The sequence below is a fragment of the Erythrolamprus reginae genome, chromosome 5 (assembly GCF_031021105.1).
Source record: "Erythrolamprus reginae isolate rEryReg1 chromosome 5, rEryReg1.hap1, whole genome shotgun sequence".
In the NCBI taxonomy this organism is placed as follows: Eukaryota; Metazoa; Chordata; class Lepidosauria; order Squamata; family Dipsadidae; genus Erythrolamprus; species Erythrolamprus reginae.
This window is the reverse complement of record NC_091954.1, coordinates 8,901,796-8,929,274: the sequence shown is the minus strand read 5'-3', so window position 1 is coordinate 8,929,274 and position 27,479 is coordinate 8,901,796. Positions and strand designations below refer to the sequence as shown.

At 45.3% G+C, this 27,479-nt stretch overlaps 1 protein-coding gene across 2 annotated transcripts in view; it reads left to right on the top strand.

The window, feature by feature from the left end:
- The window catches only part of BMPR1A (bone morphogenetic protein receptor type 1A), a 108,269-nt gene that overhangs the window by 77,689 nt on the left and 3,101 nt on the right, over positions 1-27,479 (top strand). The window contains exons 4-12 of one of the 2 annotated variants that reach the window (XM_070752046.1): positions 2,396-2,498; positions 5,666-5,762; positions 8,233-8,332; positions 8,485-8,629; positions 14,412-14,604; positions 15,639-15,936; positions 19,758-19,880; positions 22,133-22,308; positions 25,565-25,695. In XM_070752046.1, coding sequence (XP_070608147.1) covers positions 2,396-2,498; positions 5,666-5,762; positions 8,233-8,332; positions 8,485-8,629; positions 14,412-14,604; positions 15,639-15,936; positions 19,758-19,880; positions 22,133-22,308; positions 25,565-25,695 — 1,366 coding nt within the window. The remainder of the gene's footprint in view (positions 1-2,395; positions 2,499-5,665; positions 5,763-8,232; positions 8,333-8,484; positions 8,630-14,411; positions 14,605-15,638; positions 15,937-19,757; positions 19,881-22,132; positions 22,309-25,564; positions 25,696-27,479) is intronic. The other variant, XM_070752047.1, reaches the window with a different exon arrangement.

Sequence of the window (27,479 nt, the reverse complement as noted above, 5' to 3'; positions counted from 1 at the left end):
ATAAAAATCTTAGGATATATACCCACTAAAACCCTCATTGTGTATTGGACTAACTAACTAACTAACTAACTAACTAACTAACTAACTAACTAACTAACTAACTAACTAAATAAATAAATAAATAAATAAATAAATAAATAAATAAATAAATAAATAAATAAAATTATTTCAATTTTCATTTCATTGTGTGCAGAAATGTTCAACCTAGTTTCCAAGTGAAAGATGTTTACAAATTGACCAAATATAAGCACCTAAAATAAAGACTTTTCGGTTCGGGTCACACAGACCCGGGAACAGCACAAGTGTGACTTTTGTTGCCCAGCAAAAACTAAGACCCCACCCCCCAAAAAATAATTCTCATAGAGAGAACCCCTGAAATGATGAAAAGTCATGAAATTTCAAGTTTCAGATATGCAGGGAAAATTCTTTACAGGGTCTCAAACTTCAATTTCGGGTCTCACAAACTCGAGCAGAAGAGCGGGGTTAACACAAAACGGAGCAATAAATTTATTTCTATTTCAGGGAAATGAGAAGGAAAATATTACGTAAGTGGTATTTTACTCCCGTTCAACTTGCACACTTTCAGCAGAATGTCAGGGGGAATTGTTGGCATGGGTGTCAAGATAAAGGAGTGTTTATGCATATGTTTTGGGAATGCCCCATAGTGCAGGAATTTTGGCAAAAAGTGCAAGAGGACATAAATAGAATGTTAAATATACAATGGACAATCACTTAGGAAATGGCAGTACAGTGATCCCCCGCTCGTTGCGAGGGTTCCGTTCCAGGACCCCCCGCAACGAGCGGGTTTTCGCGAAGTAGCGCTGCGGAAGTAAAAACACCATCTGCGCATGTGCAGATGGTGTTTTTACTCCCGCAGCGCTAGCGAGGAGCCAAAGATTGGGGGCGGCGCGGCTGTTTTAAAACGTCGCCGCCGGCATGGGGGGCTTCCTAGCAGCCCCCCAAACCCGGGTTGGGGGTCCGGGGGGTGCTGGCAAGCCCCACATGCCGGCGGCAACATTTTAAAACAGCTGCGCCGCCCCCAATCTTCAGCTCCTCGCTAGCGGGCAGGCAGGCGGCGGACAAGCCTTTCGCTGGTGCTGGCTCTCGCCGCTTTCGAGCTGAGTCCTGGAGCGAATTCGCTTCAGGACTCAGCTCAAAAGCGGCGAGAGCCAGCGCCAGCGAAAGGCTTGTCCGCGCTGGCTCTCGCCGCTTTCGAGCTGAGTCCTGGAGCGAATTCGCTTCAGGACTCAGCTCAAAAGCGGCGAGAGCCAGCGCCAGCGAAAGGCTTGTCCGCGCTGGCTCTCGCCGCTTTCGAGCTGAGTCCTGGAGCGAATTCGCTTCAGGACTCAGCTCAAAAGCGGCGAGAGCCAGCGCCAGCGAAAGGCTTGTCCGCGCTGGCTCTCGCCGCTTTCGAGCTGAGTCCTGGAGCGAATTCGCTTCAGGACTCAGCTCAAAAGCGGCGAGAATGAACGGCGTGGGCGGGCGAAGGGCGGGCGGCAGCGAGGAGTTTGCGTGGGCGGTGGGGAAACTCCTTGCTGATGCCCGCTGGTCGCCCTCCCGCCAGCAAGAGGGGGAAGACCCAGGGAAGCCGCCCAGCAGCTGATCTGCCGGGCGCCATCTACGCATGCGTGCCCATAGAAAAAAAGGGCACACATGCGCAGATGGTGTTTTGACTTCCGGGTTGAAAAATCGCAAATTACCCTGTTCGCAATGGTCGGGGACGCAATAACCGGGGTATTACTGTACTAGTTAAAAGCAATGCGATGGGAGAATTTAGGGAAATAAAAAAAGCAGCAATAGAAAGCGCTCAGGCGGTAATAGTTTTGGGTTGGAAGGATGCGACAAAATGGACAATGCAAAATTGGTACAGGTACATGGTGGACCATATTCAATTTGAAATTATGGATAAAAGGATAAATTCGGATAATGAAACTGAGTTGGGACAACTGATGGGACGGTGGGACAAGGTAAGACGATATATGATGAGTAGAATCCGAGACCAAGCTACAAGAAATAAATTGGAATCACTCTATAATATGTAAATAGATATATTGCTCTTGGGTCAAGTGGACTATATACAAGAAACACCCCCGATTTGGTGGTGGGGAGTGTGTGTGTGTCTGGGTGGTGGGCACATTTCACTATGCACTGTTTTATGTTGTGTGTTTAATATAAATTTGTTAAAAATTTATTAATTATTTTTTTTTTTTAAAGTAAATTTATTTCTATTTCTATCCTTGTTGAGCTGCTTCTATTTGCAGCTGGTTTCATTTCCCATCAGAATAGCATGCACCCTCACTGTTAGAAGGAATGGGGGAAAAAATAACGTTGTTTATGGAACAGACTGACTGAACGAAGTATTTGGAGAACTGAAGCCAGTTCATATGTTTTTCAGAACAAATGGACATTGTTTTGCCATCATTGAGGAAGATGAAAACGGAGAAAAAACCCTTTCTTCCGGCTGTATGAAATACGAGGGTTCGGACTTCCAATGCAAGGTACCTTCTCGACTGATTCTCTAAGTGGTTTTTTTCAGAAATAAGGAAGGAGAAGCTGTTCACTATTCGCTTTCTATAAATCTGCGTGTCAGCTTTTGTTAAAACCTAAGCTGCTGGCTCAGGGGTGGGGGTCTAACTTGCAAGAGTAGAAGAGAATGCAGAATAGAAGAGAGTAGAGTAGAGTAGAGTAGAAGAGAATGCATAATAGAACAGAGTAAAGAGAAGAGAGTAGAGTAGAAGAGAATGCAGAAGAGAGTAGAGTAGAAGAGAATGCAGAAGAGAAGAGAGTAGAGTAGAACAGAATGCAGAAGAGAAGAGAGGAGAGTAGAAGAGAAGAGAGTAGAAGAGAATGCAGAATAGAAGAGAGTAAAGAGAAGAGAATGCAGAATAGAAGAGAGTAAAGAGAAGAGAATAGAGTAGAAGAGAGTAGAGTAGAAGAGAATGCAGAAGAGAAGAGAGTAGAGTAGAAGAGAGTAGAAGAGAATGCAGAATAGAAGAGAGTAGAAGAGAATGCAGAATAGAAGAGAGTAGAGTAGAGAATGCAGAATAGAAGAGAGTAAAGAGAAAGTAGAGTAGAAGAGAATGCAGAAGTGAGGAGAGTAGAAGAGAATGCAGAAGAGATGCAGAAGAGAAGAGAGTAGAGTAGAAGAGAATGCAGAAGAGAAGAGAGTAGAGTAGAAGAGAAGAGAGTAGAAGAGAATGCAGAATAGAAGAGAGTAAAGAGAAGAGAATGCAGAAGAGAAGAGAGTAGAAGAGAAGAGAGTAGAAGAGAATGCAGAAGTGAGGAGAGTAGAAGAGAATGCAGAAGAGAAGAGAGTAGAGTAGAAGAGAAGAGAGGAGAGTAGAAAAGAAGAAAGCAGAAGAGAAGAGAGGAGAGTAGAAGAAAAGAGAAGAGAATGCAGAAGAGAAGAGAGTATAGAAGAGAATAGAGTAGAAGAGAATGCAGAATAGAAGAGAGTAAAGAGAAGAGAATAGAGTAGAAGAGAGTAGAGTAGAAGAGAATGCATAAGAGAAGAGAGTAGAAGAGAATGCAGAAGAGAAGAGAGTAGAGTAGAGTAGAAGAGAATGCAGAATAGAAGAGAGTAAAGAGAAGAGAATAGAGTAGAAGAGAGTAGAAGAGAAGAGAATGCAGAAGAGAAGAGAGTAGAAGAGAATGCAGAAGAGAAGAGAGTAGAGTAGAGTAGAAGAGAATGCAGAATAGAAGAGAGTATAGAAGAGAATGCAGAATAGAAGAGAGTAAAGAGAAAGTAGAGTAGAAGAGAATGCAGAAGTGAGGAGAGTAGAAGAGAATGCAGAAGAGATGCAGAAGAGAAGAGAGTAGAGTAGAAGAGAATGCAGAAGAGAAGAGAGTAGAGTAGAAGAGAAGAGAGTAGAAGAGAATGCAGAATAGAAGAGAGTAAAGAGAAGAGAATGCAGAAGAGAAGAGAGTAGAAGAGAAGAGAGTAGAAGAGAATGCAGAATAGAAGAGAGTAGAGTAGAAGAGAAGAGAGTAGAAGAGAATGCAGAATAGAAGAGAGTAGAGTAGAAAAGAAGAGAGCAGAAGAGAGGAGAGTAGGAGAGAAGAGATGAGAGTAGAAAAGAAGAGAGCAGAAGAGAATGTAGAAGAGAAGAGAGTAGAGTAGGAGAGAAGAGAGGAGAGTAGAAAAGAAGAGAGCAGAAGAGAATGTAGAAGAGAAGAGAGTAGAGTAGAAGAGAAGAGAGGAGAGTAGAAAAGAAGAAAGCAGAAGAGAATGCAGAAGAGAAGAGAGGAGAGTAGGAGAGAAGAGAGGAGAGTAGAAAAGAAGAGAGCAGAAGAGAATGTAGAAGAGAAGAGAGTAGAGTAGAAGAGAAGAGAGTAGAGTAGAAAAGAAGAGAGCAGAAGAGAAGAGAAGAGAGGAGAGTAGAAGAAAAGAGAAGAGAATGCAGAATAGAAGAGAGTATAGAAGAGAAGAGAGTAGAAGAGAATGCAGAATAGAAGAGAGTAAAGAGAAGAGAATGCAGAAGAGAAGAGAGTAGAAGAGAAGAGAGTAGAAGAGAATGCAGAAGTGAGGAGAGTAGAAGAGAATGTAGAAGAGAAGAGAGTAGAGTAGAAGAGAAGAGAGGAGAGTAGAAAAGAAGAAAGCAGAAGAGAAGAGAGGAGAGTAGGAGAGAAGAGAGGAGAGTAGAAAAGAAGAGAGCAGAAGAGAATGTAGAAGAGAAGAGAGTAGAGTAGGAGAGAAGAGAGGAGAGTAGAAAAGAAGAGAGCAGAAGAGAATGTAGAAGAGAAGAGAGTAGAAGAGAAGAGAGGAGAGTAGAAAAGAAGAAAGCAGAAGAGAATGCAGAAGAGAAGAGAGGAGAGTAGGAGAGAAGAGAGGAGAGTAGAAAAGAAGAGAGCAGAAGAGAATGTAGAAGAGAAGAGAGTAGAGTAGAAGAGAAGAGAGGAGAGTAGAAAAGAAGAAAGCAGAAGAGAATGCAGAAGAGAAGAGAGGAGAGTAGGAGAGAAGAGAGGAGAGTAGAAAAGAAGAGAGCAGAAGAGAATGTAGAAGAGAAGAGAGTAGAGTAGAAGAGAAGAGAGGAGAGTAGAAAAGAAGAAAGCAGAAGAGAATGCAGAAGAGAAGAGAGGAGAGTAGGAGAGAAGAGAGGAGAGTAGAAAAGAAGAGAGCAGAAGAGAATGTAGAAGAGAAGAGAGTAGAGTAGAAGAGAAGAGAGTAGAGTAGAAAAGAAGAGAGCAGAAGAGAAGAGAGTAGAAGAGAAGAGAAGAGAGGAGAGTAGAAGAAAAGAGAAGAGAATGCAGAATAGAAGAGAGTATAGAAGAGAAGAGAGTAGAAGAGAATGCAGAATAGAAGAGAGTAAAGAGAAGAGAGTAGAGTAGAAGAGAGTAGAGTAGAAGAGAATGCAGAAGAGAAGAGAGGATAGAAGAGAGTAGAGTAGAAGAGAATGCAGAAGAGAAGAGAGTAGAGTAGAAAAGAAGAGAGCAGAAGAGAAGAGAGTAGAGTAGAAAAGAAGAGAGCAGAAGAGAATGCAGAAGAGAAGAGAGTAGAGTAGAAAAGAAGAGAGCAGAAGAGAATGCAGAAGAGAAGAGAGTAGAGTAGTGTGTGTGTTTACTTCACTTCTGCCATGTTCTCATCATACGCTAAATAATAATAACAAATACATGCATACATTTCTATGTGCTTCTGTGCTGCTTCAGTATCCCATTTCATCTGTAGGATTCCCGAGTTGTTCTACGACGCCGTACCATTGAATGTTGCCGGACCGACTTCTGCAATCAAGATCTGCAGCCCACTCTACCCCCTGCTTCAACAAGTACCATACTTTCTGATATATTCAGTGGGTGGGATCCATGGGGTAGTGGGCATTGGCATGAAGATTTTACCCATCTACAGTGGTGCCTCTACTTACAAACTTAATTCGTTCCGTGACCAGGTTCTTAAGTAGAAAAGTTTGTAAGTAGAAGCAATTTTTCCCATAGGAATCAATGTAAAAGCAAATAATGCTTGCGATTGGGGAAACCACAGGGAGGGTGGAGGCCCTGTTTCCTCCCAGGAGATTCCTAGAGAGGCCCCACGGAGGCTTCTCTCTGCCTTTTCCGGCCCTGTTTCCTCTCAGGAGATTACTAGAGAGGCCCCACAGACGCTTCTCCCCACCTTTTCCAGCCCTGTTTCCTCCCAGGAGATTACTAGAGAGGCCCCACAGACGCTTCTCCCCACCTTTTCCAGCCCTGTTTCCTCCCAGGAGATTACTAGAGAGGCCCCACAGAGACTTCTCCCCGCCTTTTCCAGCCCTGTTTCCTCCCAGGAGATTCCTAGAGAGGCCCCACGGAGGCTTCTCCCCATCTTTTCCAGCCCTGTTTCCTCCCAGGAGATTCCTAGAGAGGCCCCATGGAGGTTTCTCCCCACCTTTTCCAGCCCTGTTTCCTCCCCACCTTTTCCAGCCCTGTTTCCTCCCCACCTTTTCCAGCCCTGTTTCCTCCCCACCTTTTCCAGCCCTGTTTCCTCCCAGGAGATTCCTAGAGAGGCCCCATGCAGGTTTCTCCCCACCTTTTCCAGCCCTGTTTCCTCCCAGGAGATTCCTAGAGAGGCCCCACAGAGGTTTCCCCCCCACCTTTTCCAGCCCTGCTTCCTCCCAGGAGGTTACTAGAGAGGCTCCACAGTGGGTTCTCCCCACCTTTTCCAGCCCTGTTTCTTCCCAGGAGATTCCTAGAGAGGCCCCACAGAGACTTCTCCCCACCTTTTCCAACCCTGTTTCCTCCCAGGAGATTCCTAGAGAGGCCCCATAGAGGCTTCTCCCCACCTTTTCCAACCCTGTTTCCTCCCAGGAGATTCCTAGAGAGGCCCCATAGAGGCTTCTCCCCACCTTTTCCAACCCTGTTTCTTCCCAGGAGATTCCTAGAGAGGCCCCACAGAGACTTCTCCCCACCTTTTCCAACCCTGTTTCCTCCCAGGAGATTCGTAGAGAGGCCCCATAGAGGCTTCTCCCCGCCTTTTTCAGCCCTGTTTCCTCCCAGGAGATTCCTAGAGAGGCCCCATGGAGGCTTCTCCCCGCCTTTTCCAGTTACAGTTTCGGAGGCTCGGGCTTGTAAGTGGAAAATGCTTCTTGAGAAGAGGCAAAAAAATCCTGAACACCGGGTTCTTATCTAGAAAAATTTGTAAGTAGAGGCGTTCGTAGGTAGAGGTACCACTGTATCTTCCAACCTTGGTCTATCACTCAAGTCGCTGATATTCAAGCAACAGAAGACTTAGCAATATTATAGTATGTCACAGAAATGAGTACACCACCTCACATTTTGTAAATATTTATATCTTTTCATTTGACAACTACTGAAGTAATGACATTTGGCTCCAATGTAAAGTAGTGAGTTTACAGCTTGTATAAGAGTGTAAACGTGCTAGTCCCTTCAAAATAATACAACGCAACTCTCAGAATATTTACAAAATATGAGGGGGGGATGCACTCACTTCTATGACATATTGTAGTTCTGAGCATAGTAAAACATCGTAAAAAAAAAACACTCTGAGGAAATATTAATATTATTTACATAGACCTCAAATCAGATGCTAGGCAGATTGCCCTGTTTCAAATAATTACAAACCAGAGATCTATACCTTGTTAATTACGATCCCCGGGGGAGTGAAATACTAGTTTAATAATAGAACCAGAGATTATGTAAGATGATAATGATATTGAGTTAATAATGTTAAAAGGAAATTAATGGTGAATTTAATTAGCAGAAAATTGGTTATCTTCTAGATGACAAAATTGGAGGTTGAGGTTTGGAAGGATGATAGGTACCGAAAGTAAATAGTTTGGGATTTGAAATTTATTCTTTGGATTATATATGACTGTCTAACGAAATACTGTTTTTATTGTAACATGCATAGAAGGTATTTTATAATGTATTGAAAAAGTTTGTATGGAAGAAAAAAAAATTATACCTGAATAATAATAGAACCACAGATGATGACATTTTATATACAGTTTATACAGAACTGCTATTGCAAAATTGCATTACTGAAGGTAGATTGCTATAAGATTTTTCTAACTCTTGGGTGATCATTTCCGGGAGAGAGTTCTGCATTTAATTATGATTATGTTATTGCAGTGTTTATTAACCATGGCCACTTTTAAGATGTGTGGACATCAACTCCCAGAATTCCACAGCGAGATATGCCGAGGAATTCTAGGAATTGAAGTCCACACATCTTAAAAGTGGCGAAGGTTGAGAAATAGTGTGTTAATATTTATCTCCCTATTGTTTATTTGTTTGTTTGTTTAGATACCCTGTTTGATGGCAGCATACGTTGGATAGTTGTGCTCATCTGCATGGCGGTCTGTGTAATTGCCATGATTGCCCTCTTTGGCTGTTTTTGCTACAGGTAAACCATCTTGGATATTTGCACCTTTAATGTGTTGCATTAAAACAGGATAGACTGGAAGTTTTTGGTTTTTTAAAAAAAATAAAACTTTATTAGAATGTATGTCATGAATGAAATCAAACCCCGTTAATTTGAATCCGTTTTCCCTCCAGGCATTACTGCAAAGGGGTAGCAAAGAGACGGTGTTACAATCGCGATTTGGAGCAGGACGAGGCCTTCATTCCATCTGGGGAGTCATTAAAGGATCTGATTGACCAGTCGATCAGCTCTGGCAGTGGTTCAGGACTGCCTCTGTTGGTAAGCCCTTGTTTTAAAAGTTATGTGATTTATAGCAATAGCATTCTTCTTCTACACTTTAGATATATCTTACAGCCCTCTCTAAGCAATTTATAGAGTCAGATTTTTACCCAGAACAATTTTGCCCACCTCGAAAGGATGGAAGGCTGAGTCAATCTTGAGTCAGTCAGGATCAAACTCCTGCCAGTGGGCAGAGGTAGCAAGAGCACTTAGACTTATATATAGTGTTGGATGAACAAAGTTCGGGTTCGGCTCCTGAATTTAAAAAGTTCGGGTTCGGCACCCGAATCTGAGCCTGAACTTTTGCCAAACTTTCGAGTTCGGCGCTCGGGAAAGTGCCAGGAAGCGCCGCCGCCCAGCTATCACCTTCCGGAACAGCCGGGGCGCTTCCCAGCACTCTCCTGAACCCCAAACTTTTGCCAAACTTCCGGGTTTTGTGTTCGGGAGACCGCCGAGAAGCGCCTGGCACTTCCCAGAACAGTCGGGGAGCTGTCGGCCGGTTGGGAGGCGCAAAAGGAGGTGGGTAATCCCACGAGGGGATTCCAGGGGCAGAGCTTTGACATCACTGAGACGTCCTTCCTGGAGTCCCCATTTCAGCCGGCCAGGAAGGACGTCTCAATGACGTCAAAGCTCCGCCCCTGGAATCTCCTCGTGGGATTACCCACCTCCTTTTTCGCCTCCCGACTGGCCGACAGCTCCCCGGCTGTTTTGGAAGGTGACAGCTGGGCGGCGGCGCTTCCTGGCGCTGTGCCGAACCCAAACTTTTGCCGAACCTTTGCAAAAATTTGGGTTCGGTATACCGAACCGCGCAAAGTTTGGTGCGAACCCAAACTTTGCAGGTTCAGTTCACCCAACACTACTTATATACGCTTCACAAACGCAATACAGTATTCCCTCGATTTTCGCGGGGGATGCGTTCCGAGACCGCCCGCGAAAGTCAAATTTCCGCGAAGTAGAGATGCGGAAGTAAATACACTATTTTTGGCTATGAACAGTATCCCAAGCCTTCCCTTAACACTTTAAACCCCTAAATTACCATTTCCCATTCCCTTAGCAACCATTTAGATCACTACTCACCATGTTTATTTATTAAAGTTTATTTTAAAAAATGTTTTTTAAAGGCAGACGAAAGTTTGGCAATGACATATGACGTCATAGGGTGGGAAAAACCATGGTATAGGGGGAAAAACAGCAAAGTATTTTTTAATTAATATTTTTGAAAAACCGTGGTATAGACGTTTCGCGAAGTTCGAACCCGCGAAAATCGAGGGAACACTGTACATCATACTCATGACTGGAAAAGAAGGGTGTGTGGATCATTGATGTCGCCATACCAGGTGACAGTCGAATTGATGAAAAACAAGAAAAACGTAACCGATATCAGGATCTTAAAATTGAACTGCAACGACTCTGGCATAAACCAGTACAGGTGGTCCCAGTGGTAATCGGCACATTGGATGCTATGCCAAAAGATCTCAGCCAGCATTTGAAAACAATAAACATTGACAAAATCAATGACCTGTCAGTTGCAAAAGGTCAACTTGGATCTGTGTGCATCATAACAAAATACATCACACAGTCTTAGACAGGTGGGAAGTGTTCGATTTGTGATATTGTGATGCGAAATCCAGCATATCAATCTCATTCATTCATTCATTCATTCATTCACTTCCTTACTTACTTCCTTACTTACTTACTTACTTATTTACTTACTTATTTACTTATTTACTTACTTATTTACTTACTTATTTACTTATTTATTTACTTACTTACTTACTTACTTACTTACTTACTTACCGTATATACTCGAGTATAAGTCGCTCCGACTATAAGTCGAGGCCCCTACTTTTGCCACAAAATTGGGGTAAATTTATTGACCCGTGTATAAGTCGAGGATGGAAAATGCAGCGGCTACTGGTAACTTATTAAAATGGAAACCAATAAAATTACATCAATTGAGGCATCAGTAGAGTAAATGTTTTAGAATATTTATTTCAAAGAAAACCAGTAAACTAGCTCTGTAAGTTTAAAAGAGGGTAAAAAGGTATATGTACCCCAAGGCAGTATAGGCAAAAAAATTGCAAGTACTGTACTTACCTCAAGCCCCCACTGCTCCTGCTGGTTTGGGTTAGGGTTATGATATTTGGCCTCTCCTTGCCTCAAAGAGATACAATTTCCCTCTCTATTTACTATTACTGAACATCCAAAATATACTACCGTATTTAATTCTATGTATATACCGTATGCCATATGTATACATACATATTACACACAGGCACACAAAAATATACCGTACATTGTTTACTATATAAACTGTATATGTACGGTATATTTACAGAGAGAGAGAGAGAGAGGGAGGGAGCTCTTGTAAAATTACCTACCGGTATACTGTATACGGTACATTCAACCTCACTTACTGTAATAGGAAAAACAAACCCAGAGTCCACTTTCTGCCACACATTTAACCATAACTAGAACATTACACATATGGTACCTTCAGATGTACCAGTACTTCCCTAGCTTGCACATCATTGTTAGAGCTAGGAAATGCCATGGATTGAGTAAAATGTGGTGATTCTCACTGAACAACGCTTTTGTTTAACAACCACAATTTTGGGCTCAATTGTGGTCATAGGTCTTTCTTTCTTTCTGTCTGTCTGTCTGTCTGTCTCTCCTTCCTTCCTTTCTTCCTTCTTCCCCCCCTTTCTTTTTCTGTCTGCCTATCTTCTTTCCTTTTTCTTTCCTTCTTCAGTCCCTTCCCTCCCTCCCTTTCCTTTTTTGTCTTTTTTCCTTCCTACCATCTTTCTTTGTCTCTCTTCCTTTCTACCATCTTTTTTTTCTTTCTTTCTGTCTTCCTTCTTTCCTAACTCCTTCCTTACTTCCCTCTCTCCCTCCCTCTTTCCTTGCCACCCAACTCCAACAGGACTCTGGGTAGCTCACAACAATCACAACAACTAAAAAGCAATATAAAATGTAACAACAATACAACAGCATATAGCATAAAATGCATAAATAACCCTTAAAATGCCTTGACACTGGCAATGAGTAAAATGCCAACTGTATAAGACTGGGACTTTAAGACAGAGGAGGGGGGCACCCCTGCTCAGGTGCAGAGCACAAAGCAGGGCTAAGTCTCCAAATGAAAGATGCAGAGAACTACCGTAATTTTCCTGGAAGGCTTGAGCACCGGTGCTTTTCATTCTAGAAAAACAACTCGGCCTGGCATCCCCCTCCCCCCTTCTCACCACGGAAATACCCATTGACAGAACGCCTGCCGGTGTCTCTTTCGGCTGCATCCACAGTTTACGTCACGCTCCCTTTAGCCTTCTGGGAGCCGTAGTGTCTCTTTGGGCAGAGCGGCTGAGCCCGCCTCCTCGAAAAGACTACAACTCCCAAGAGGCACCGGGAGGGAAGTGTGGGCGAAGGGGGCGGGCGCCCGCGGAGTTGGTCGTGGGAATAGAATGAAAAGGCAGTCAAGTCGGCAAAATAAAGGCGAGTGAGTGAGGGAAGGGAATATCGGGAGGGAATGGCTCACTGCTTTTCCACCCAGCCAGCCCCTTCCCACTGAGACGAGGGGGATCATGCAGTCTGGCAAACGTTTTTCACCTGGCAGGAGCCTTGGTGCGGGGCAGGCAGAAAGTGAAGTCCCGGCAAATGGATAGCTGGCTAGGACCACACGCTCCCATCCGCCCCTTGCCCTGGCCATTTCAGAGGACAACCTCCCTCCATCGGCCACTCCGGTAATTTTCTATTGGAAAAATCCATTGCTGCAATCCCAAACGGTCATTTTTTTAAAAAGCTGAGAAGCTGGGATTGCAGCAAGGAATCCCAGGGCGGGCGGGGGAGGTGCCTCCGTGGATATAATCACCTTCTTTTGGTGATTGCTGCCTGCTTGGAACCCCCATCACCGTCAGGTCGCGATTTCCTTTCCTAAAACGAAAAGAGGCGGCACCTTCCTGAAGCGCTCGGTTAAGCGGCTGGAGGAAGGCGGGGAAATTGCCGCCTCTTTCGAGCTGAAGGAAAGGCAGACCACCACCTTTCTCTCAGCCACTTCCTGGAGACCGCTAAGGATAGCGCTCTGGGAGAGGGGGCAACTGCCCGGTTAAGAAAGAAAAATCCACCCCCTAGCCAAATGGCTTTTTTCCTGTTTAGCGCGGCGTTCGAGTGGTTGGCAGGTTCCTTTGCTTGCACGCAAGAGCCAACCACTCGAACGCCGCGCTAAACAAGAAAAAAGCCGTTTCGCTAGGGGTTGGATTCTTGCTTCTTAACCGGGCAGTTGCCCCCTCTCCCAGAGCGCTATCCTTAGTGGTCTCCAGGAAGCGGCTGAGGGAAAGACAGCCGTCTTTCAGCTTGAAAGAAGCGGCAACTGCCCGGTTAAGAAGGGAGATTCCACCCCCTAGCCAAACGGCTTTTTTCCTGTTTAGCGCTCGAACGCTGCGGTAACAGTAAAAAAGCCGTTTGGCTAGGGGATGGATTCTCCCTTCTTAACCGGGCAGCTGCAGCTTCTTTCTGTTTAGCGTAGCGTTCGAGCGCTAAACAGAAAGAAACGGCAACTGCCCGGTTAAGAAGGGAGAATCCACCCACTAGCCAAACGTCTTTTTTACTGTTACCGCAGCGTTCGAGCGCTAAACAGGAAAAAAGTCGTTTGGCTAGTGGGTGGATTCTCCCTTCTTAACCGGGCAGTTGCCGTTTCTTTCTGTTTAGCGCTCGAACGCTACGCTAAACAGAAAGAAGCTGCAGCTGCCCGGTTAAGAAGGGAGAATCCATCCCCTAGCCAAACGGCTTTTTTACTGTTACCGCAGCATTCGAGCGCTAAACAGGAAAAAAGTCGTTTGGCTAGTGGGTGGATTCTCCCTTCTTAACCGGGCAGTTGCCGTTTCTTTCTGTTTAGCGCTCGAACGCTACGCTAAACAGAAAGAAGCTGCAGCTGCCCGGTTAAGAAGGGAGAATCCATCCCCTAGCCAAACGCCTTTTTTACTGTTACCGCAGCGTTCGAGCGCTAAACAGGAAAAAAGCCATTTGGCTAGTGGGTGGATTCTCCCTTCTTAAACGGGCAGTTGCCGCTTCTTTCAAGCTGAAAGACGGCTGTCTTTCCCTAAGCCGCTTGCGCCCTCTTGTGGTGACCCGTCAGTCACCCGAGTATAAGTCGAGGTCGGGTTTTTCAGCCCATTTTTGGGCTAAAAAAACCCGACTTATACTCGAGTATATACGGTACTTACTTACTTACTTACTTACTTATTTACTTACTTATTTAGTTACCTATTTACTGATTGATTGATTGATTGATTGAATGGATTTGTATGCCGCCCCTCTCCGGAGAGTCAGAGCGGCTAACAGCAACAATAAAACAGAGTACAATAGTAATCTAATACTAAAACCGATTAAAAACCCATTAATATAAAAACCAGACATACATACATACATACCATGCATAGAATTGTAAAGGCCTAGGGGGAAAGAGGATCTCAATTCCCCCATGCCTGGCGGCAGAGGTGGGTTTTAAGTAGCTTACGAAAGGCAAGGAGGGTGGGGGCAATTCTAATCTCTGGGGAGAGTTGGTTCCAGAGGGCCGGGGCCGCCACAGAGAAGGCTCTTCCTCTGGGTCCTGCCAAGCGACATTGTTTAGTTGACGGGACCCAGAGAAGATCCACTCTGTGGGACCTAACTGGTTTGCTGTGTATTAGTGGGGGTTTCGTGAATAAAATCATAATAACAACGTTCAACCGTTTCATCGCTAGCTTGAGAATCTTCAAGTACCTCCCCCCCCCCCCCTTTTTGTCAGGTTCAGCGGACGATTGCCAAACAGATCCAGATGATCCAGCAGGTTGGAAAAGGGAGATACGGTGAAGTTTGGATGGGTAAATGGAGAGGGGAGAAGGTGGCCGTGAAAGTGTTTTGCACCCCCGAAGAAGCCAGCTGGTTTCGGGAAACGGAGATTTACCAGACGGTTCTTATGCGCCATGAGAATATACTCGGTAAGCAAAGCGGCTCAGGCTGTGAGTGGGTTGCCGTTGAAAGGATTTCATACACAATGCAACAATTGTAGCAGAGTATGAAAAGATGACAAAACGTTTTCTCCAAGAGGCTAGGGTGTTTTTCTTTCTTTCTTTCTTTCTTTCTTTCTTTCTTTCTTTCTTTCTTTCTTTCTTTCTTTCTTTCTTTCTTTCTTTCTTTCTTTCTTTCTTTCTTTCTTTCTTTCTTTCTTTCTTCCTTCCTTCCTTCCTTCCTTCCTTCTTTTTTCTTTTCTTCCTTCTTTTTTCTTTTCTTCCTTCCTTCCTTCCTTCCTTCCTTCCTTCTTTTTTCTTTTCTTCCTTCCTTTCTTCCTACCTATCTACCTACTTACCTTCCTTCCTTCCTTCTTTTTTCTTTTCTTCCTTCCTTCCTTCCTACCTACCTACCTTCCTTCCTTCTTTTTTCTTTCCTTCCTTCCTTCTTTTTTCTTTTCTTCCTTCCTACCTACCTTCCTTCCTTCTTTTTTCTTTTCTTCCTTCCTTCCTTTTTTCTTTTCTTCCTTCCTTCCTACCTACCTACCTTCCTTCCTTCCTTCCTTCTTTTTTCTTTTCTTCCTTCCTTCCTTCTTTTTTCTTTTCTTCCTTCCTTCTTTCCTTCCTTCCTTCCTTCCTTCTTTTTTCTTTTCTTTCTTCCTTCCTTCCTTCCTACCTACCTTCCTTCCTTCCTTTTTTCTTTTCTTTTCTTCCTTCCTTCTTTTTTCTTCCTTCCTTCCTTCCTTCATTTTCCTGGGGAAAATTAGCTTTCTTAAAATGAACCAGCAGTCATTGCTACAGGCAGTATTTGGCTTTTATTTCCCTAATAGCTGAGTAACTGGATTTGGGTGACAGCTACCTGAATAAAGAAGAAGTCTGCATCGGGTCTCCGAGATGATTTTTAATAATAATAATAATAATAATAATAATAATAATAATGTATTCTTTATTTTTCTCTAAATTTGCTTTTCGTTGAATGATTCATGGAAAGCTCTTAACCCCCGTTCTGTTCCAAACTTCTGCAGGGTTCATCGCAGCAGACATTAAAGGCACCGGCTCCTGGACTAACCTCTACCTGATCACCGATTACCACGAAAAGGGGTCCTTGTACGATTTCCTGCAGTATACCACCCTGGACAACAGAGCTTTGTTGAAACTGGCTTATTCTGCTGCCTGTGGTCTGTGCCATCTGCACACGGAAATCTATGGGACCCAAGGGAAGCCTGCTATTGCTCACAGAGACCTGAAGAGCAAAAACATTTTGATCAAAAGGAACGGGACCTGTTGCATTGCGGATTTGGGCCTCGCTGTCAAGTTTAACAGGTAGGCGATCCACTCCTACTTTTATATAGCACTTAGGCTTACATTTACGACTTCACGGTGACTTTATAACCCTTTCTAAGCAGTTTTACAGAGTCAGCCTCTTGCCCCCAACAATCTGGGGTCCTCCTTTCACCCACCTTGGAAGGATGGAAGGCTGAGTCAACCTCGAGCCTGGTGAGATTCAAACTGCCAAATTGCAGTCGGTCAGCAGAAGTAGCCTGCAGTACTACACTCTAACCACTATGCCATCGCAGTTTTATAGGGAGTGCTTCTTAACTTGTCAACTTTAACCTGTGCAGACGTCCACTCCCAGAATTCCCTAGCCAGGAGTAGGCAAAGTTGGCTCTTCTATGACTTGTGGACTTCAACTAGAAGACCTCCAAGGTCCCTTCCAATTATAGAATAGAATAGAATAGAATTCTTTATTGGCCAAGTTTGATTGGACACACAAGGAATTTGTCTTTGGTGCAGATGCTCTCAGTGTACATAAACGAAAAGATACATTTGTCAAGAATCATGTGGTACAACACTTAATGATTGTCATAGGGGTCAAATAAGCAATGAAGAAACAATATTAATACATTATACTGTTACTACTAGATCTTTCACGTCCACATGTTGACCAGTGCAGTAGAGTCCCCATCAGGTGGCATCTAGTTTCATACATCTCAAGCCCAGGAGAGTCCACCACTTTCTGAGTCATTTGGTAGAGCAGCTGATACGATTCGCGCCCACAGATCTAAACAGCATTGTTCCTCCCCATGGGATGACTCGTATCAGAAGACTAGCCTCTCGGCATCCTAAAAACAATGATTTCAATTTCAGTGTTGGCTTAAAACAAACATGAAAAGAATAATTGACACAGAACCTTAATGTCTGTTCTGTCGGGCTCTCTGGTAGACTCCTCCCAAAAATTCACAGGTACAAATTTCAGACACACACACGTTTGAAAATTCAAAACAATGTTCTTTATAATGAAAATTCACTTAAACAAAGCCCTCTTTTGGGATAGCAAAGAGCACTCGTCTCCAAACAAACTGGTAATTTATACAAGTCCCTTATCAGTTCTGTGATACTTAGCTTGCAGCTGTGAGGCAATTCACAGTCACCAAAAACAACAATCAGATAATCCTCCTCAATGGCCAAACCCACAGGCTGCTCTTTATAGCAGCCTCACTAATTACCACAGCCCCACCCAACCACAGGTGGCCTCATTTTCTCTGATAATAATCTCTCAGTTGTTGCCTATGCATCGCTCTCCGCATGCGTGGCTGTATCATTAACTCTTGTTCTGAATCCAAGGAGGAGCTAGATAATTGATCTCCTTCTGAGCTGTCTGCCCCACTCTCCTCCTCCCTGTCACTCCTACTGCGGCTTAACTTCCTGGCTCCAATCCTTCCCCGCAGGGAGGCGGAACCAATTAGGAGGTTCCGCCCCAGACGCCTGATGGATCCAGAAGGCTTCCAGATGGCGCTTGGGGTTATTCCAGATACACTTGTCCACAGTTCGGCAGAGTCTCTTGCTGAGGCCTGGAACAAGGCTGCAGGGGAGGCTCTTGACCGGATTGCGCCGTTGCGACCTCTCCGCGGCACTAGACCCCGTAGAGCTCCATGGTTCAACGAGGAGCTCCGGGTGTTGAAGCGCCAGAAGAGACGTCTGGAGAAGCGATGGAGGAAGAGTAAGTCCGAATCCGATCGAACACTTGTAAGAGCTCATATTAAGACTTACAAAGTGGCGCTCAAGGCGGCAAGATGCGCGTATCATGCCGCCTTGATTGCATCAGCGGAATCCCGCCCGGCCGCTCTGTTTAGGGTAACCCGCTCCCTTCTTAATCAGAGGGGAGTTGGGGAGCCCTTGCAGAGTAGTGCCGAGGATTTTAATACGTTTTTCGCTGATAAAATCGCCCGGATCCGAGCGGACCTCGACTCCAATTGTGAAACAGAGTCGACTGACAATGAGTCAGTCGAGGTGACTGGGGCTAAACGTCTTTGTCCATCTGTCTGGGAGGAGTTTGACTTGGTGACACCTGATGAAGTGGACAAGGCCATTGGAGCTGTGAGTTCCGCCACCTGTTTACTGGATCCGTGTCCCTCTTGGCTGGTTTCGGCCAGTCGAGGGGTGACACGGAGCTGGGTCCAGGAGATTGTCAACGCCTCCTTGGGGAGGGGGTCCTTTCCGCCACTTTATAAGGAGGCGGTTGTGCGCCCCCTCCTCAAGAAGCCTTCCCTGGACCCAGCCGTGCTTAATAACTACCGTCCAGTCTCCAACCTTCCCTTTATGGGGAAGGTTGTCGAGAAGGTGGTGGCACTTCAACTCCAGCGGTCCTTGGATGAAGCCGATTATCTAGGTCCTCAGCAGTCTGGATTCAGGCCCGGCTACAGCACGGAAACTGCTTTGGTCGCGTTGATGGATGATCTCTGGCGGGCCCGGGACAGGGGCTTGTCCTCTGTCCTGGTGCTCCTTGACCTCTCAGCGGCTTTCGATACCATCGACCATGGTATCCTTCTGCGCCGGCTGGAGGGGTTGGGAGTGGGAGGCACTGTTCTTCGGTGGTTCTCCTCCTACCTCTCCGGTCGGTCGCAGTCGGTGTTAGTGGGGGGTCAGAGGTCGACCCCGAGGTTTCTCCCTTGTGGGGTGCCTCAGGGGTCGGTCCTCTCCCCCCTGCTATTTAATATCTACATGAAACCGCTGGGTGAGATCATCCAAGGGCATGGGGTGAGGTATCATCAATATGCCGATGATACCCAGTTGTACATCTCCACCCCATGTCCAGTCAACGAAGCAGTGGAAGTGATGTGCCGGTGCCTGGAGGCTGTTGGGGCCTGGATGGGTGTCAACAAACTCAAACTCAACCCAGACAAGACGGAGTGGCTGTGGCTTTTGCCTCCCAAGGACAATTCTATCTGTCCGTCCATTACCCTGGGGGGGGAATTATTGACCCCCTCAGAGAGGGTCCGCAACTTGGGCGTCCTCCTCGATCCACAGCTCACATTAGAAAAACACCTTCAGCTGTGGCGAGGGGGGCGTTTGCCCAGGTTCGCCTGGTGCGCCAGTTGCGGCCCTATTTGGACCGGGAGTCATTGCTCACAGTCACTCATGCCCTCATCACCTCGAGGCTCGACTACTGTAACGCTCTCTACATGGGGCTACCTTTGAAAAGTGTTCAGAAACTTCAGATCGTGCAGAATGCAGCTGCGAGAGCAATTATGGGCTTCTCCAAGTATGCCCATATCACTCCAACACTCCGCAGTCTGCATTGGCTGCCGATCAGTTTCCGGTCACAATTCAAAGTGTTGGTTATGACCTATAAAGCCCTTCATGGCACTGGACCAGAATATCTTCGGGACCGCCTCCTGCCGCACGAATCCCAGCGACCGGTTAGGTCCCACAGAGTTGGCCTTCTCCGGGTCCCGTCGACTAAACAATGTCGTCTGGCGGGACCCAGGGGAAGAGCCTTCTCTGTGGGGGCCCCGACCCTCTGGAACCAGCTCCCCCCTGAGATTAGGATTGCCCCCACCCTCCCTGCCTTTCGTAAACTCCTTAAGACCCACCTTTGCCGTCAGGCATGGGGGAACTAAAACACCTCCCCCTTGCCCATGTTGTTTTGTTGATTGATTGACTGTGTGCCTGTTTTTTATATATACTGTTTTTTATGAGATTATTAATTTAAATTGGAACTGGATGGGTGGGCATTGGATTTGGTATTGTGTACTGTACTGTTTTTTATTGTTGTTGTGAGCCGCCCCGAGTTTGCGGAGAGGGGCGGCATATAAATCCAATAAACCTAACCTAACCTAACCTACTCATGTCTTCTTGGTCAGAGGAGCCTTCATCAGCAGATTCCACCAGGGGCAAAACAGGCCTGCAGCAATTGGATGTCTCCCCCACATCCACAGTACTTGGGGCAGGAGCTGGGCCAGAGCTAACCACAACAATGTCGAAAGGTACCTAGGCTGAGGGAGTAATAAAAGGCTTGACAAGATGCTGGCAAAACGATTTACAGATCGATGAAAGAGAAATGAAAGAAATAGTAGAAAACATACATAAAATTAAGAATACAAGAGTTAGAGAGATGAGAAGAATTTTTTTTTACATAAATGGTACTATAAACCAGCAAAACTTTCACACTTTCAGAGGAAATGGAAAGGTAATTGTTGGCATGGTTGCCAAAAGAAAGGAATATTTATTTATTTATTTATTTATTTATTTATCAGATTTGTATGCCGCCCCTCTCCGCAGACTCGGGGCAGCTCACAGCAATAATAGTACAATGTAAACAAATCTAATATTTAAGTTAATTTAAAACCCCAATTTAGAAACCAATCATACATACTGACATACCATGCATAAATTTTATAAGCCTAGGGGGAGGGAAAGTCTCAATTCCCCCATGCCTGACGACAGAAGTGGGTTTTAAGGAGCTTACGAAAGGCAAGGAGGGTGAGGGCAACTCTGATATCTGGGGGGAGTTGGTTCCAAAGGGTTGGGGCAGCCACAGAGAAGGCTATTCCCCTGGGTCCCACCAGACGGCATTGTGCATTGTGTATTCTGGGAGTGTGTCGAAGTTCAGAAATTTTGGAAGGAAGTGCAGAATGAAATAAATAAAATGTTAAATATTAAGTGGATAATTACAAAAGAAATAGCGATATTAGTGAAACAAAGAGAATTGAGAGACTTCAAAGAAATAAAAACTGCAGGATTGGAAAGCGCTCAAGCGGTAGTGGTATTGGGTTGGAAAAAGTCTTTAAAAATGGACATTACAGAACTGGTACTGGTACATGGTGGATCACATTCATTTTGAAATCATGGAAATAAGATGAAACAATTTTGCCGAAAACAAATTGGAGAAGCTGATGGCATGATGGAATAAGGTGAAAGATTATATGTTGAGTAGAATTTGTGACGGAAATGTGAAAAATAAATTCCAATCGCGCTTTGAATAGTAAACAAATGCAAATTAGAGCTAAGGAAATAAAAGAAATAGACTACTAAATATTTGAACCCCTTGATCGGTGGTGGTGGTGGTGGGTATTGTCAGTCGGGTGATGGGCACATGCACTGTTTTATGTTTGTTTTATGTTACAGTAATACCTCGTCTTACGAACCTAATTGGTTCTGGGGGGAGGTTCATAAGACGAAAAGTTCGTAAGACGAAACATTGTTTCCCATAGGAAACAATGTAAGATCAATTAATCCGTGCAACGAAAAAAACCCGCAAAAAAACGCCGCTGCCCAGCTGTCACCTTTTGAAACAGTCGGGGGGGCTTCTCAATGGCCTCCCGAACCCGAAGTTTTGCCGAACTTCCGGGTTCGGCGTTCAGGAGGCCACCGAGAAGCCCCGCCGCCCGGCTGTCATCTTTTAAAACAGCCAGGGGGCTTCTCGGCGGCCTCCCAAATGCCGAACCTGGAAGTTCGGGTTTGGCGTTCGGGTTCAGGAGGACGCTGAGAAGCCCCCCGGCTGTTTTAAAAGGTGACAGCCGGGCGGCGGGGCTTCTCAGCGGCCTCCCGAACCCGAACTTTTGCCGAACTTCCGGATTCGGCGTTCAACCCGAACTTTTGCCGAACCCGGAAGTTCAGGTTTGGCGTTCGGGTTCAGGAGGACGCTGAGAAGCCCCCCGGCTGTTTCAAAAAGCAACAACCGGACGGCGGGGCTTCTCGGCGGTGGGTTCGTAAGAAAGAAAAAGTTCATAAGAAGAGGCAAAAAATTTCTGAACCCCGGGTTCGTATCTCGGGTTGTTCGTAAGATGAGGGGTTCGTATCATGAGGTACCACTGTATATACAAATGTGCACAACCAATAAAAATATTATTTAAAAAAAAAGAAAAAAAAGAAAGGTACCTAGAGTGACTTTCTGAAAACACAAGCTATTCAAAAGTATCTCTGGCTCCAAACCAAAAGGCATATTCCCGTGTTGGTTCTGCTCTTCCTTGGCAGCTTCAAATATTTCCATTAAAATGAAGAAATCCTTTCAACGCCCGAGTCTTCAATAATACCGTTCTATTTTTATGTTTGAGAAGTAAGCGTATTAAGTATAATTTCGGTCTTAGAAGCAGGCGGTTGAAAATGTTCTTCGTTGGTAAATTAGTTTAATCTTGGTGCGTTCGTGAGAAAACATTACCGTTGCGCAGAAATTGCCATAATTGCATTGTCTTCTATCCCTGTCTTCCCTCGTGTCATCTATTTTCCCTTCTTTTAGCGACACAAATGAAGTCGACGTTCCTATAAATACGAGGGTGGGCACAAAACGGTACATGGCCCCCGAAGTCCTGGATGAGACGTTGAATAAGAATCACTTTCAGCCCTACATCATGGCCGACATCTACAGCTTTGGTTTGATCATTTGGGAAATGGCTCGGCGGTGCATCACAGGAGGTAAACTAAAAAAAAAAACCCAACACCCCCCACCTTCACCCCCCAAACCATAAGAACCTGTGCTTCTGTGTTCCTCTTTGTTCTGTCGGGCTCTCTGGTAGACTCCTCCCAAAAATTCACAGGTACAAATTTCAGACACACACACGTTTGAAAATTCAAAATAATGTTCTTTATAATGAAAATTCACTTAACCTAAGCCCTCTTTTGGTATAGCAAAGAGAACTCGTCTCCAAACAAACTGGTAATTGGTACAAGTCCCTTATCAGTTCTGTGATACTTAGCTTGCAGCTGTGAGGCAATTCACAGTCCTTCTTTTTTCACAAAGTGAAACACACTTTGCTCTGGTTTAGTTTCAAAGCGGGGAAAAATCAGCACACAAAAGGTCAAAGTCAGCAAAGCAGTCACGAAACACAACGATCAGATAATCCTCCACAATGGCCAAACCCACAGGCTGCTATTTATAGCAGCCTCACTAATGACCACAGCCCCACCCAACCACAGGTGGCCTCATTTTCTTTGATAATCATCTCTCAGTTGTTGTTGCCTATGCATCGCTCTCCGCATGCGTGGTTATATCATTAACTCTTGTTCTGAATCCAAGGAGGAGCTAGATAATTGATCTCCTTCTGAGCTGTCTGCCCCACTCTCTTCCTCCCTGTCACTCATGTCTTCTTGGTCAGGAGCCTTCATCATCAGATTCCACCGGGATGGGGGGCAAAACAGGCCTGCAGCATGTGGATGTCTCCCCCACATCCACAGTCCTTGGGGCAGGAGCTGGGGCAGAGCTACCCACAACACTCTTTCTCTGAATCCTTTTGCACTAAACGATAGAGCCGTGGTGGTGAACCTATGGCACGCATGCCACAGGTGGCACATGGAACTATATCTGCAGATACGTGAGACGTTGCTCTAGCTTAGCTCCAATGGGTAAGCGCTAGCCACCCTGCTGATTTTCAACTGGCCCCACTCACACTGCTCCTCCCCTTCCAGGAGTATTGAAGTGGCCCGTTTTGGATGTCAGTAAGTCCAGAGACTCTGGGAGGGTGATTTCAGCCTCCAGGGAGCGGAGAGGAGTCCAAGAATAATAATAATAATAATTACAGGTATTATTATTATTATTATTATTATTATTATTATTATTATTATTTTATTTATTGGATTTGTATGCCGCCCCTCTCCGTAGACTCGGGGCGGCTAACAACAATGATAAAAACAGCATGTGACAATCCAATAATAAAACAACTAAAAACCCTTATTATAAAACCAAACATACACACAGACATACCATGCATAACTTGTAATGGCCTAGGGGGAAGGAATATCTCTGTGGGACCTTATCGGTCGCTGGGATTCGTGCGGTAGCAGGCGGTTCCGGAGGTAGTCTGGTCCAAAGCCATGCAGGACTTTAAAGGTTATGACCAACACTTTGAATTGTGACCGGAAACTGATCGGCAGCCAATGCAAGCCACAGAGTGTTGAGGAAACATGGGCGAATCTTGGAAGCCCCACGATGGCTCTCACGGCTGCGTTCTGCACGATCTGAAGTTTCCGAACACTTTTCAAAGGTAGCCTCATGTAGAGAGCGTTGCAGTAATTGAACCTCGAGGTGATGAGGGCATGAGTGACTGTGAGCAGTGACTCCCTGTCCAAATAGGGCCGCAACTGGGGCACCAGGCGAACCTGGGCGAATGCCCCCCTCGCCACAGCCGAAAGATGATGTTCCAATGTCAGCTGTGGATCGAGGAGGACGCCCAAGTTGCGAACCCTCTCTGAGGGGGTCAGTAGTTCCCCCCCCCCCAGGGTAATGGACGGACAGATGGAATCGTCCTTGGGAGGCAAGACCCACAGCCACTCCATCTTGTCTGGGTTGAGTTTGAGTTTGTTGACACCCATCCAGGCCCCAACAGCCTCCAGGCACCGGCACATCACTTCAGAGAAGGCCTCTGAAGCCTGGGGAGGATGAAAAATGGGCCTATTGGGCCCACCAAAAGTCAGGAAACGGGCTATTTCCAGTCTCCTGAGGCTTCAGAGAGGCCTACTAGGCCCAAAATGGGTTGGGGGGGGTTGTGCACAAGGGGCAGGGCAGTATGTGTGTGGGGGGGGGAGTTCATGTGCGCATTCACAGGAGGGCAGGGTACATGGGGGCCATTGAATTATGGGTGTGGCAATCTCTTGTCCATCTGGGTTCTAATATTTAAAACTCAATTAGCTCATCTCCATTTTGCCAACAATAACTTATTATTAAAACGTCAGAACAACAATATCTTTTAACTTTCTATCCAATCATAAAATTTTTCCCAAATTCTATAGTAATCAGAATCTTGTTTGTCTTTAAAGTTCAAAGTCAATCTATTCATCTGTGCACAGATATATAGACAGAGAGATATAGAATCTCTCATTCTCGAGGTCCTTTTATACAGCGGTGTATAAAAGCGCTGTATAACTGTAGAGTGGTACGAACTTAATTCGGTCCATGACCAGGTTCTTAAGTAGAAAAGTTTAAGAAGAAGCAATTTTTCCCATAGGAATCAATGTAAAAGCAAATAATGTGTGCGATTGGGGAAACCACAGGGAGGGTGGAGGTACTGTTTCCTCCCATGAGATTCCTAGAGAGGCCTCACGGAGGCTTCTCCCCACCTTTTACGGCCCCGTTTCCTCCCATGAGATTCCTAGAGGCCTCACGGAGGCTTCTCCCCACCTTTTCCGGCCCTGTTTCTTCCCAGGAGATTCCTAGAGAGGCTCCCACAGAGGCTTCTCCCCGCCTTTTCTGGGCCTATTTCCTCCCAGGAGATTCCTAGAGAGGCCCCACAGAGGCTTCTCCCTGACTTTTCTGGTTACAATTTCAGAGGCTCGGGTTTGTAAGTGGAAAATGGTTCTTGAGAAGAGGCAAAAAAAATCTTGAACACACGGTTCTTATCTAGAAAAGTTCGTAAGTAGAGGCATTCTTAGGTAGCGGCACCACTATAGTTGCGAGGCAATTTTATTTATGTTTTGTCATGCCCTCTGCAGGAGAAATAGGAGGCAAGTAGAATGGAAGGCAGGTGGGTTATCTAGTGCTGTTCTGATATTTTTTGGGACTGATTGGATTTGCTCCAGAAATGGAGAAATGGCTCTCTTTTCATTCACAGTATTCTCCAAACCAGGGAATTTGAGCCCGGGAGAGTTTTGACTGCTGCCTGGATTGAATGCATATTTTTTAATGGACCGCAGGGCATAACTCATTCCAATGTTTATAGCAGCTGTGAATTTCTTGCAGGGATTGTCGAAGACTACCAATTGCCCTATTACGACATGGTCCCGAGCGACCCTTCGTTCGAGGACATGAGAGAGGTGGTTTGCGTGAAGCATCTGCGCCCGGTGGTGTCAAATCGAAGGAATAGCGATGAGGTAAGCACCGCCCAATGAATGAAGTCACTGTTCTTCCCCCTTTGGTTACAAACGAATTTAAACACACCGTTTGAACGAACCTATTTTAATCAACGAACCACTAATAATAACTGGCTTAGCAGTGGAGACACACACACAAATCAAAAAAGCAATCCTTCCTTGCAAAAAGTCAGCTGCAAATCAATCTTCTGGTGTAAGTTCAGTCAGTCTGAACGCAAAGCAATGCAATTCATGCTTGTTATCTCATATAGTTTCCAAAGGTTTGGCAAAATGCCCAGGAAGTCTTCCTTTGATAAGCAATCTGTTCTGCCGGGCTCTCTGGTATGAGCCTCCCAAAAATTCAAGGGTACAAATTTCAGACACACACACGTTTGAAAATTCAAAACAATGTTCTTTATCACAAAATTCAAAATAAACTAAAGGACTCTTTTTGTATTGCAAAGAGCACTCGTCCCAAAACAACCGGGTAGTCTGTATAAGTTCCCTTAAGCAGTCTTTAAGTACTTAGCTAGCAGCTGTGAAGAAACTTCACACCCCTTCTTCTTCCAACGAAGTGAGACACACACACGTTGCTCTGCTTTGGTTTCAAAGGCGAGAAAAAGCAACAAAGTCCAGCAACACAAGATTCCTGACGAACTGCGATCAGATATTCTTCCACAACGGCCAAACTATTTATAGCAGCAACCCTAATTACTGGAGCCCCACCCAAACACAGGTGGCCTCTCTTATTTCCAGTAATATGTTCTTACTTGGTCTCTACTACGCATAATTCTGTGCTTGCGTGGGTCCAAAACGTCATCATCTGAATTAATGGAAGATAAGGGAGATTGACTGCCTGGGCTGTGTGCCAAGCCCTCCTCTGCCGAGTCACTTCCACCTTCTTCTTCGTCCGAGGAAACTAAACTCTGAACTGATTCTTTCAGCAATAACACAGGCCTGTGACATGTTGAAGTTTCCCCTGCATCCACCTCCCCATTCCCTGGGGCAGGAGCTGGGCCAGAGCCAACCACAACACAATCTAAGGCAGAGAAACAGATTTTCACAAGACAGTCACAATACGGCAAGACACGAGACTTAGCTGTTGTTTCCTGCAGCCTTTCAGCTGCCTTTGCTGTCCTTAAGTAGACTAGGCATATGGCCAATTAGCCACTGGTCTTACTCCCGAAGAGACTCCTCTGGAGTAACCATTCCTGTCTCTTGGCAGCTCTACAGGCTCTTGCATCAAGAAGAGGAGAAGCCACTTCTTCCTCATCGCTACTATAAGATACTGGAGGTTCCGAAGGCCCTGGCTGAACCTTGCCATCCTCCCCACTGACCGACTTGGGTGCCAGCTGCATAGGCCACTGGGACATCACCAAGTCGGTCTCTTTTTCAATGGGGTCTATTATCAGCTTGTATGGGCTGCTGGCGGGTCACAGCAGCCTCCATGATTTCAGATTTTATTACCAAAAAGATCCCATGCCTTCCGGCTGGCTTCCGATTGAGATATTTTCATCCACCAGGACTCCAGGTTTAGAGCAGACACATATAAAAGTGCTTTTCTTTCAAGTTTTGAACAAAATGAAACCATGCTATCCACCGGGCTGGAGAACCTGATCCCATTGTGTTATTCTGAGAAATCGTTTCGCTGAACAATTAATGCAAGATCAAAGCTGTTTGAATATAATAATGTCCAGAGGATACTTTTAAAGTTCGTTACTTTGTTAATAGATTATCCATACATGTAAAACACTGTTTTGTCTTAAAATACTTAGATATGTAAAACACTTTTATTTCCTAAAATC